A 12,702-nucleotide genomic window follows, 5' to 3' on the forward strand; every position below is an offset into this window, starting at 1 on the left:
TAGAAGTCTTGGTATGAGAATACGGCTTGTTTAAGGCCATACAGAGCCTTGTCAAGCTTATATACCATGTCTTCGCTCCCCTTGACTTTGAAACACTCCGGCTGCTCCATATATACTGTTTCCTCAAGATTTCCTTTAATAAATGCAGTTTTTACTTACATTCGCTTACCTCTTTATAATAATAGTATAGATTGAAAATAAACAATTTAAATATACTTAATGGCCTACAGATGAGATAATTTCAATTGAAGAAAAATCAAAGAAACAAATAATGATAATTAACTTCCTTGCATAAATTATTCATACATATCATAATTTTAATATTATGTAGTAGAAAACGGATCCAGAGGACTGTAGTGTCAAAGACAAATAGTCAACAAGCATACCAAACCAGAGTTCGGATTCAAACTATAACTCTAAGCCTACACTATCACACAACATTCGCCAAAGGCATGTATTGCCCCGCCACGAGATATTTGCTTTCTATTATAAACTAGCTAAAGAACAGAGAAATCTACTTTATGTATGTATATTTTTCTAGTGCTCAACTTTTTCTCGTTGAGATCTTATTGGGTGAATTTCACGAGCGTTTTGAACGCCGCCGCGGGCTATCATTAGTGTTTATTAAATTGTACCATACACAGTAATCAATTTAATTATCCTATTTTATAAATAAGTACAGGTATTAGTACAATGTTAATTTTATAAATGTTTAATTTAAAAAAAAAGTGCGACACTAATGAAACGCTACACGCCGCGTTCAAACAGTCGTGAAATTCACCCTATTAATATATTATGAACATAACAGAACAGAGAAAATGATTCGATTGTCACTTTTTGTTTATGTAATTAAACTAATTAAATGACTTACTGAGGTATGTATAACATAGGTATAGTTTACGGTAATATGTGAGGGTAAAACCCATTTATATGTTGGGTTTGGTAGTTAACAAACGTTGGGATTAAATAAAATATTGAGTATTAATTAATATCTGGTTAGATGGATAGACAATATAGAACACTCTTTCTCTCTCATCTGAACAATGTTTCGTGTTTCTTTCTTAGCCGTTAAGCGTCAGAGTCAAGGGTTCGCTTTTCTACTTTTTTTCCTTGACTTCGCACGGTCGTCAGCATCCTTAGATGTCAGACAATTGGACACTGTATAGAACACTGTTATGCATCCATCAACTAGATAGTTGCGCATCACAACTTTTCGCTAGTACCCGTAAGTATTTATTTCTGTACACTACATGTTCTGTAGTTCTATGTAGCTCATTAACATAGCGCGCCGTCACATAGCGGCCGGCAAGCTACAACATCGTTAGCGGCGATAGCATCGAATTCACTGGGTTTTAATTACTAACAAGCTTTCGGTGGCTCTGCTCGGGTTTGATTTATTTGTTACGTAGTTTATTGCTCGGAAAACTGTCATAGCTACAATTTATTTTTGCGTCGTCTTCATGTTATGACTTACTAGAAGCCCGTTCCGGCTTCTCTCGGGTAAAAACAATAAATTAAACACTTAAATCTTCCTCAGGACTCAAACTATCTATTGGTGAAATCGCATGAAAATCCAAGCAATTGAGTTTATCGCGGACAGACGCGGCAGAACACTATTTTATAATATGTAATGATATGGATATCAAAGGAGCAATGGAAGGAACTCCACGAACAAGAGTCTATTGCTCATAAATTACCTGATTATGATATGTTATAACTTATGAATTTTGCTAGCGGAAGATGATCTAGTAAACGTTAGATATTAAGCTTAAACACCTACATAAGTAAAATTTTTCACATGGGTTTTATGTAAAGGCCGAGAAATTATTTGATTTGATTGATAGCTGAGTGGCTGAGTGATTGGTCAATTGTTTAACACATCTAGGGTGAATTGCAATATTGCAATAGTTATGACGTAAGTTATAAGTTGACTTTAAGTTGAACCTGCGCAAATAAATGCAAATACGCAAAATATATATCCGCTCTTATTGGAGGAAACAAAAGTTGAATAGTTATACAGTGTATATTGGAATGAACACATATTCGTAGATACTCAATAAGAATAATATTGCAGAAGACTAAAATCATAATGTTGTTTTTATTTTCGTATCTTACCTGCAGCCGGCGACAGCTTCGTGACGACTCCCCACCGCGACTTCCACTGCAACAAACAAACAGACATAATTATCCACTGCAATGGTAAGTTAATAAAAATATAATGTTACTTTGAGGCGAGCTGAAGAGAGATTGGTTAAAACGCTTTTGCGGACACAAATTCATCGGCAGTTTTTTTGTGTGTCTGAGTAATGAGTTTATGCGATGATTGAAACTAGCATAGGGTCATAGAAAATGGCGTGAAAAAGGGAAGGTAGGTACTACACATATATATATATATATATATATATATATATATATACGTATACCCAGCAGTGGGTTAATCTAATTTGAAAATTATAATGATAATTGAATTAATCAATTCATCTTGCATTATGGAAGAATTGAACGAGGCCAAAGACAAAGTAAGTCAGTGTGGCCACATTACTGGTCGAACACAGTGAATATTAATTTCGACTCCACAAAAAATATAAGGAACAAACACATGGAAGTATTAAATAAATAAATATATTAGGACAAATCACATAGATCGAGCTAGCCCCAAAGTAAGTTCGAGACTTGTGTTATGGGATACTAACTCAACGATACTATATTTTATAACAAATACATATATAGATAAACATCCTAGATCCGAGTCAATCAGAAAAAGATAATTTTCCATCATGACCCGACCGATCCCGACCGGGATCGAACCCGGGACCTCTCGGTTCGGATGCGAGCACTTTATCACTGCGCCACCGAGGTCGTCAAATTTTATCTACCTATTCGATCTCTTTCTAACAGTTTTTGCAATTATTCAATATTTTTTGTTACATTCGTCTAACAAGGTACAGCTGGCCGGTGAAAAATGTTATCTTTTTATAAACAGGGTAACACACGCCGTCTACCACCTATATAGTGTATTTTTACACCCGACACCATATTATTCTTAGTAAAGTTTGCAGCAACAGGAAAATTAGGTTTGAAGGCACAAGCGAAAGCGGAAAATAAAAGATCGAATCTTATTTTCGCGGTGTAATCTTCTTCACCGCGGCATTGTCGTCTATGTATCGAATTCTATTCATTGATCGATTTTAGAAAGTTGATGATATATACTGTTTATTCACCAGAGAACATAACCTTGTAGATGAAGGCAACAGTTTTAGTATAATTAATTACTCAGTTCGCACACGGCCCGATCGGAATGCGATCCTATTTCTGTTCATATTATCTTCTGGCTCAAAGGTTTAAAATATATATTCAAAAGACATTGAATCTATTCTGGTTACGTAATAATTTTGATGGCGGGAAAGGGATACTTTCAATATTCCTCATATTACTGTCCACTCTCAGCTTTATTCTCCTTTTTTCTTACGATATAGCTTTTCTTTGGTCTAAAACTTGACATTTAGGTATTTTCAATTAGCGTCAACTCGCATTATCCCACAACTCGGGCAGCGTCCTAGCGCAACAGACAAATAACCTTCAGCGGGCGAGCCGGCAATAAAATCCAGCGTTTTATCGCTGGTAGCCCTGGTTGCTTCTACTGATGTCCTATCTACACAATTCATCCATTTGTTTGGAGGTAATTACTGAAAGTATTCTACAAAATCTTATATTTTCGATAACATTACAAGAAACAATTGTAAATTGACGGCTTTGGAGTAAATGCTGTATGCAATGGAGTTTGTTATGCCGCGTCTTCTCCTGTTGCGCTTTGGGCCTCCAGAATAAAGTGTGAGTTGCACCTGTCAAAATTGATTTCACCGCTGACGTTTGGACAACATGGCGGGCTTGAGTTTTTCTCCGGAGGCTAAATTAATATCAAGTTAACCGGTGCAACCCATTCTTAATTGGCAAACTTAATTTTGACGTTAACTAGCTTTTAAACCATAAAATTATGACGATTTGAATATGCTATGAAGCATATGGTTAATGGGAGAAGATCGCGGGGGACAAGAGTGCCAACTCTAAAGGAACCTAAGTAGAGCCGCAGGAATTAAGTGAGTGCATAAAAACTATGAAAAAAAAACCTTTAGTTTGTATTTCACTAACAATTTCATATGACCAAATTGTGGCTTAGTGAATCAGATTATGTAAACATTAATAAAATCATTGCTTTTTTAATTAGTAATTGAAAACATACGACATATTTAGTATTTATTTGTAAACTTTGACTTTATTAATACTAGCACTATTTTTATTATAAAACATATACTAACATGGTCATAGTAGAAACTAATGCATTAACTTCAGGTTCAAAATATATCGTTAGTTATCAAGCAACAGAATCAATTAAACCAAGAAACTTGCAACTAGTACCGCTACAGTCGCTAATGAGGCCATATCCTAGAACAAGTCGGGAAAGGAAAGGGACGATTTGAGTTCATTAAGTTCACATTTCCCCCAACTTTTAAGGGCTAACCTACGAAAATAAAGTTTTATAAAGCAATTACAGGTCCTTTTAGTCCCTTTGTCCAAGGTCAAAGGCATAAAAACGATGCTAATGAAATGGGTGAAGTTTTAATGAAAGAACTGAATGATTTTGAGCACAGTGCGTGAATTTTAAACCAGATGAAAAGCTGTGAGTGTTAAACCAACTGAAGAGACCGCGTGCGCAAATTAATGTCTCTTCTTTGGCCGCAGAGCGATATAATGCGTTGTACGACAACATTAGATATACTCACACGAATCCTAAAATTATAATTGTATATACTAATTGTTTATTTTATATATTTTACAGATTACAAACGCTAAGCTACGCCCACAGTCCTAACCTTATATATATATGCCAATGGTCTAACGTGATGGTGAGAGTGAAGTGACTGAGAGTCTATAAGTAACCCCTCCGGTTGGTTTTATACTCAAAGATAAAAAGTGAATTAACATTCAAAGCGAGTGAACGAAAAATTGGATGGAACTAGAATTGATTGGACCGGGCATTTGAGGTTTTGATTAATGTCCTTACAGTACGTGTTCAATTAGAAATTGATTAGTTATTTGACCTCAGATTGGTCCCAGCTGATTTTGAAAATAGGCTTTTATCTCCTTTTGTATGCAACGCCAACAGTGCTTATTAAATATTTATGAATACATACTAGAGAATTAGTAATGGATAAATAATTTTTGATAATTTTTACGCCAACTTTGATACAGAAAAAATAATTGGTTTATTACTGTGATTTTGGACCGTTATGTTAATAATGTTTGCCTAAGCATAAAGAAGAGAAACAAAATAATAATGACCTTTTTGCACATAAACAATAAAAAACATAATGAAAAATATAAAGACCTGGGCCGATTTTGATAGGTAATGGGCTACCGCCAAAACAGTATCGGATGAAATAAAATTTTGCAAAAAAAAAAACAATTTTTTTGACATGATTACATGATCGTAAAAATTCCGAATTTCTACCGATAATTTCACAATTTAAACAAGACATTCCTATCCGCGTTTTTTTTTTAATTTAAGACATCTTCAAACTGTTTAGTAAGCCGTGATATCGCATTAGTCGACTTATAAAATAAACATATATCGTAAACAGGAGCTGTCACACAGAATGAGTAACGCATTCGAGCCCAGCCCTATACGTGTTCGTCTGATTACAAGGGGGAGGAATTTTAACATAAAAGTACCTAATTTGAAATTAGGATGTGTGCAGATTTCCTTGGTTATGTGTTGTTATACTATTTTGCTGTTAGTTTTGGTTAGAAGCCTTTAAACTGATAGAACTTCTCCATCGTATGGCGTTAAGTCCACAATTTGCACAAGTTTTTTTTTTTGTACAATTCTTTTTAAATAATCAAAATATCCATAACTTCCTGTTGATTTTGTATTAATCAACTAAGTATCTTATTTTTTCAATCAAGTAATCTTTGATATATTTAAAATATATCAATTGTAAATATATGTACGTGACTGTTTAAGGTGTGAATTGCTCCGTCAAATTTGACGTTGATTTTAATCAGCGCACTGCTGAGTTTTAGACAAAATGGTGTACTTTGTGTATTTTTGTGCACGTTACAGTTAACGTAGTTGACAGTGCAATCCACATTTGAAATGTATGTTACTAACATCCAGTTAAAGTAAACACACTTCAAGTTAAATTAGCGAGGCTTTCTGTTTGTGTATACTTGTTTTAAACTGGGATTAAGACGTCGGGACTTAAGTGTAGTAATTATTAGTTAGTGGCAGCTTTTTAAGTGCTCGAAATGCACCGAGACGGAGGCTTTTACATTCTCCTACGCTGTTTCTTGTTTCCTACATAGACATGGGATTAAGTGTAATAAAACTTGTCTACTGTAAGCTAAATCCCAACTAATATTAATGTGAAATTAAGTTTGTTACCTCACTAGTTTTATCTGCTCAACCAATTTTCTTGAAATGTTGCGTACCTACATACATGCAGTTTGAACTACGGAGAAGGACAAAGGGTACGGTACATTCCATCCTAAATTGTTCCCGTGGGACATCGATGCGTGCAAAGACGCGGGTAAAAGCTAATTACATAAACTTGAGAGGACAAACATAATTGTTGGACAGTGGCTTACCATTTACTTCAATAATAGGAAAGTAATTATGCCATTTTAAAATTTGATTAGCCATTAACCTTTTTATTACGAGTATCTGCACTTTTTGCCGGGTTTTATTTCTCATTATGTTTCGTTCACTTTGCAGGTACAGTTTGGAATATATATAGTTTGGAGTATAATATTCAGGATTGAAATCTGTAGGAGGCCTAGATTATTTATCTTATTTTTCAAAGTTAAAAACAGTCAATATTTCAAGTAATTTTGATGATTCTGGGGACCCAAGGGCTGGTGATTATTTTGGCCAACGTTTGAGTTTGGCCATACAAAGAGGAAATGTCGCCAGCCTTCTGGGAACTTTACCGCACGACGATTACGATTTAGTGTCAATTTTTTATTTAAATTAATTTAATATTTATTATTTTAGTTTTAATTTTTAATTTTTAACAATAATAAATTCATGTAAGCAAATAAACAACTTATAAAACTTTTGATGATAATTGAATGTTCAAATTAAATAAAAATATTTAGTAAATATTAAACAAAGAAGTGTTTGTAGAAGAAAAAAAAACAGAGGAATAAACACAAGGGGATTTAGCTTTCATCTAAGCAATGACTTTAAAATGTTTCGACCCTCAAATTTGGAGCGTCATCAGTTATCTTTTGAAATGTCAAAAATCAAAAAACGGAGACGTAGTGGCTGGCTGTGACATTTTTATTGTGATAGCCGCCGCCATCGCCAGTGATACAAAATATAGTAAATACAGAAACGAAACTTACCTATATCTATACATACAATAAAATTGCGGCCTATGACTTTACATTGGAGATATAAATAATAAATAAATAAATATATTGAGACGAATCACACAGATTGAGCTAGCCCCAAAGTAAGTTTGAGACTTGTATTATGGAATACTAACTCAACGATACTATATTTTATAATAAATACATATATAAATAAACATCCAAGAACCGGGCCAATCATCATCAAACCAGAAAAAAAATCAGACCAGAAAAAGATCAATTTCCATTATGACCCGACCGGGGATCGAACCCGGGACCTCTCGGTTCAGTGGCAAGAACCTTACCAATGTAAATCAATGTAATTTAGTTTAGTTTATAATTATTTTTTAAAAATGTAAGAGTTTGTTTTCTTCTTCTACTATATTCCATGCCGACGCCGCGTGTTGAATGTGATAATAGCAGTATTTAGATGTTTTCTGAGTCTAATCATGACATACACTCTAGAGCTCGGTTTATCTATGTAGTGATAAACAGAGGATTTATTAACATATACTGCAAACCAAACTATTAAACCAATGCAAAATACCTATATCTTCATAGAATTTCTACGCATGTATTTGGAAAGTATACAAGAACACCTACTTGCTTCTTAATAAACTCTACTTATTCTTTCTGCCATTGTTTAAAAATAACTCAGTCTTACACAAAAAATTAAAACACAAGCTTCATTTCAATAAAAAATCACTGTTTAAACATTTTTACCGAATAAAAAACAAAACAAAATCGACATTAATTCTCTCATAATCTCTTGAAGGAAAAACGTCACATCCATACAATTAAATGGACTTAAATCCAGTGGCACCCCAGCGGTGGCAGCCGTGGGATAAACAGTCTTGATCCCTCTCAGAGGCGTTTAATATTTTATTGAAAAACCTTGGACATTCCTGCAGATGGAATTAACAATGTAGGTACCGTTTGGGGTCTGCTTTAATTGAATGTATAGGTTCTTGTAAGAAGATTACCGCCCTCTGTGGTGAGGGGGATAAGGCTGTCTCGGGCTATAAATAAATAACAAGACGTAATGCTATAGCGATATCGCTCAACGCACATGTAACTGACTGATTAATCGTATAGGTGTTATTGTGACGTTATGTGACTTTTAGATGTGCTAACAATAAAATTACACATTGTCATTAATTGATAGATAGATAAATGCATTTATCACCGTATCTTACACACATGAAAAAAAAAGAAAGCAACAAACAAAATTTTCGGTTTAATTTTTAAAACAAAAAAATAGATTAAGTATTTTGTTTGTATATTTAAGTGTGTTTTCGTGGTATATAATTTGTCACTCTGTATTCAGTAATATTCTGAACCGTAACCTCTACTAATATTCTAAGTTGAAGTATTGTTAAAAAATATATTTTCCTGTGATAGTATCCCACTGCTGGGCAATGTCCATCCCTTCCGTTTTTTCAAAAATTCTCGACCGCGAAAGGAATGGTGGGATGACATGGTTTTCCTACATATTTTACATAAAAAATATTTTTTAATTATGTATAGATTACTGAAGAAGACTTTTAATGCGACATATTATTGCACACATACCCGAAACCACATTCAACCTTAACATATATAAAGATATATCCACTTTGAAATTTTGCACCGTGCCGAAGTGCCGCAAAATGGGGAGATTTTCTTAATCTCGGGGAGTTTTCTTTAGATTTTCGCTTAGCTGGGAAGTGGAGATCTTGATTTGGTCCGATAATGTCTTTATGCAGCTATAAACAAGCCCAGGGACGTGCGGGTGTAATCCGCAGCTATGCGACTTAAAGTGCGCTGTCGATTAACTATATAGAGCTGATTTTTGTTACATGAGTTTTTTTATTTGTTTTTTTACTTTGAGTCATAATACCTAAACCTTCTAAGTACAAGAGTCACACTATCTTTAATGAAAACCATACGAGAATTCGTCAAGTAGTTTTTGAGTTAATCGCGTTCACACAGACAGACACAACAGGGGAATTTCTTTATAATTTCAATTTTTGGGTCAGGTCTTTGTGTACACGCGGAATGTTACTTTAACTGAATTGGATACTTTCAGGTCGTGTTATGATTGTTTGATGTTTTATATTTTGATGATTGGCCAGTCTGACTTGTTACATCCTATATAAGATATATTTCTAGTAATAATCGTGATCTTTACGTTTCATAACAAAAACGTATGATTTTTATAATCATTATGATAATCTAAGATGGGGATTGTTACCACGACAAGCACTGGCTCTATTGACTAGTGCCTTCCAGTAATACGATATTGTGCCTGTTTTAAAGCTTGGTAGACTTTGCAGGGTCTTATAAGACCTTGTTATATCAGTCCACATATTTGATGCTCTTCAGAAGTCAATACAATTCTATGTCCAAGGACGAGACCAAGCAGAAAGAGCATGCATTTTTTTCAATAAGCAACTCTGTATAGATCCACATTCCGCGGCCCCGTCGGTAGGATCTGAAGGAACCTTAAGACCCTATTTGGGAAGTAAGATGGACGAGTTCAATAAATTGGAGGGCGCGCGTCCGATGTGAATTACCCGGTGCTCCAGTCTGTCTGTGTGTTGTGGGTTTTATTTACTGCTTTATGTGGTCATGGATACTGCGCTGTGTAATTCTATGTTTGGATGTGTAGTTTGTTTTTTGTTAAATTTACAATCAAGTAAATTTATATTACCACTGCTTATCTGCGACACCGCTATGGTAAAAAATAACTGATATCACACTTTAGCTCTTCCAACTAATTCCACACCAAAAATCTTCTCATTCCAAGGCTCTGTTTTAGCCGGATGAATACTCGTAATGAAAACAATCAAACTTTCTTTTGCAATATTTGTATGGAAGTTTGTGTAAGAAACAATACTATTTGGTATAGACAAGAACGTTTTGACCATGGACCCTCCGGAACTCAAGCAACCGGGCTGAACTCTTTTGTTCATGTCCAAACGAAGCGTATAAGCTCTAGAAAAATGCCTGATATATTATGAAATTATAAATGCTTAGGTGCATTTAAACAAATTTCCACTTAAACTAAAGCGAAATATAGTTAAACTAATTTTTTTATGCAGAACGTGTAATGCATAAGCGCCGATGACAATGTCATCCCCTTTGCATATAGCCAAGTGACAAGTTTTATTCGAGATTAGGGGTAACACGAGGATCACCCACGTTGTATTCGAAGATACGGGCGTAAGGGTTAGCGCGACGGAGCTACACGAATGGGACGATACGGCTGCCGGATCTATCTGCACTTGTTGAGATTTATGAAGGTCTAGGGAGTTACTTTACGAGTGTGGAAAGATGGTGCTTGACAAGGTGCTTTAGTGAAAGTGGGTGAAGATATAACTTGTGTTATTAATAAAAGAGGATGATCTAATAAAAACTATGATCGCACACTCAATCTGACACTATAATTAATATACATAGTTTTAAGTATGACTTGATTTTTTTCTGTATATTGGGAGCCTCAAAAGGAAAAGATGTTATAGGCCACAGTTTATGCATATCAGTAATACTTAAGTATTACATATAAGTAATACTTAAGTCAACTGGCCTTAATCATAAGTCATTAAAATGCGGAATTGTTGTTAAAAACGCTAATAACTTTTTCCCCATCAAAACTGAAACAGTAATGCGAATAATATTGCCAAAAAGAATCAATATATATGTATAAAACTCTTCCGTTACTCAGGGGCTGACTGACTGACTGAAACTACTGGGCGTAGGAAGCTGAAATTTGGCATGTAGGTTCCTTGTATTTACGGATTTTTACTCATTTACGAAGTTGTGGGCAAAAGCTAGTATAAATATAAATCAATTTCCAATCAAAACTCAATATTGAATCATCAAATTAACATCTGACTTATTATTCTTCACAAAGGGCGTCATTTCCGTCCGCTCGTCCAAACCCAGCCTATTTCTTTCTTTATTCAGATAATTCACTCGTCTTATTGTTCTCCTATATAAGGGAAAAAGATCGGCGTATTCTTTGACGCCGTTTTTTGTTGGAAATTATATTTTTAACTTAAAATGGAAATGGACAAACCACAGACACACGTAAGAATAATGCGTATGTTGCAATAAATTGATTTAACATGCGATATTAATTTGATTTAGAAGCGAGACGAATTTATCACATATATACATAGATATACAACACATAAACAGAGTGTTCACAGCACGAAAACACTACTTTTACAGGTATGAAAGGTAGCCGATGTCCTTTTGCAAGGGTACCTACCTACTTCTAATTTATTATATGTGTAAAATTTTACCCTTTTATTCATAAAAAATCAAAAGTAATCTAAATTATCTCGTTCTTTTTGTCTCGTTCTGTTGATGCCAAATTTTGCAAAGCATACATTATCTTAAAGTATGCTTTATCTACTTTATGACTAACAAGGATAGAAGATTGTTAAAGTTAATCTATAGCTTTAAAAGGTAAGAAATATTACTAGTTGGTATCTGTGTTCTGACAATCTGTTCGCCCACGATCGGTCACTGAGACGATGAATATAGATGGCAAGGCCCTCCATCAAACTGCGTTTGTATGTCAACAACAAGAGAACAAAATATTTTAGGTTATTCTCCCAAGTGTGGAACTACAGACCCACTTAAAGTTTTAACAGCAGTTTTATGTAGTGTCAGCAAAAAGTTTTCAACAATTGTTAGCGAGTTTGAAAGAAATCTCATTATGTTTTGTTGCTGTCTGCAAATTCATCTTTCTTTATTTTTGTAAACTGACTAAGTACTTTCAAGGCAAGGTCATTTTGAAATTTTGGCATAAAAATTAACATCATGTTACCATAACCTACCTTATGGAAAATCTTTAATCTATCCAGGGACGAAATATCATTATGTTAGGCTATTTATTATTTGTGAAGAAGAATTCATAAATCACTGGTAAAATACAATACGGGTACTGTATTTTATCAGCGATTTATGAATTTAATGGCTTTAAGTTAGCCAATTAGTAATATAATTACAAAAAATCGTTACTTAAACCAAACTGCTTCTCTTGATAAATTCTAAAAATAACTAATCATGATGATTCAAGCATAAAATAGAACGTTGTCGTGTCTGAGCTATACTGAACTACATTATACAATCTGTTAGCAGCCCTGTCCGAGCCGGCACCCGCATGTGGTCACCCTAGTTTGTTCAGCTTGCTTTGTTTATTTATAGAGGCTTTGATTATACGATTTGTTAGTTTAAATAGGGAAGATTTTATAATCGTTGTGTTATTTTGTAATCGCGACATATCTATTATAAACTTCA

General features: G+C 34.3%; 1 protein-coding gene across 1 annotated transcript in view; it reads right to left on the reverse strand.

Annotated features, from left to right (window-relative positions):
- The window catches only part of LOC128675162 (uncharacterized), a 357,722-nt gene that overhangs the window by 245,896 nt on the left and 99,124 nt on the right, over positions 1–12,702 (reverse strand). The window contains exon 3 of the mRNA XM_053754366.1: positions 2,116–2,161. Coding sequence (XP_053610341.1) covers positions 2,116–2,161 — 46 coding nt within the window. The remainder of the gene's footprint in view (positions 1–2,115; positions 2,162–12,702) is intronic.

This window comes from Plodia interpunctella, chromosome 14 (genome assembly GCF_027563975.2).
Source record: "Plodia interpunctella isolate USDA-ARS_2022_Savannah chromosome 14, ilPloInte3.2, whole genome shotgun sequence".
NCBI lineage: Eukaryota > Metazoa > Arthropoda > Insecta > Lepidoptera > Pyralidae > Plodia > Plodia interpunctella.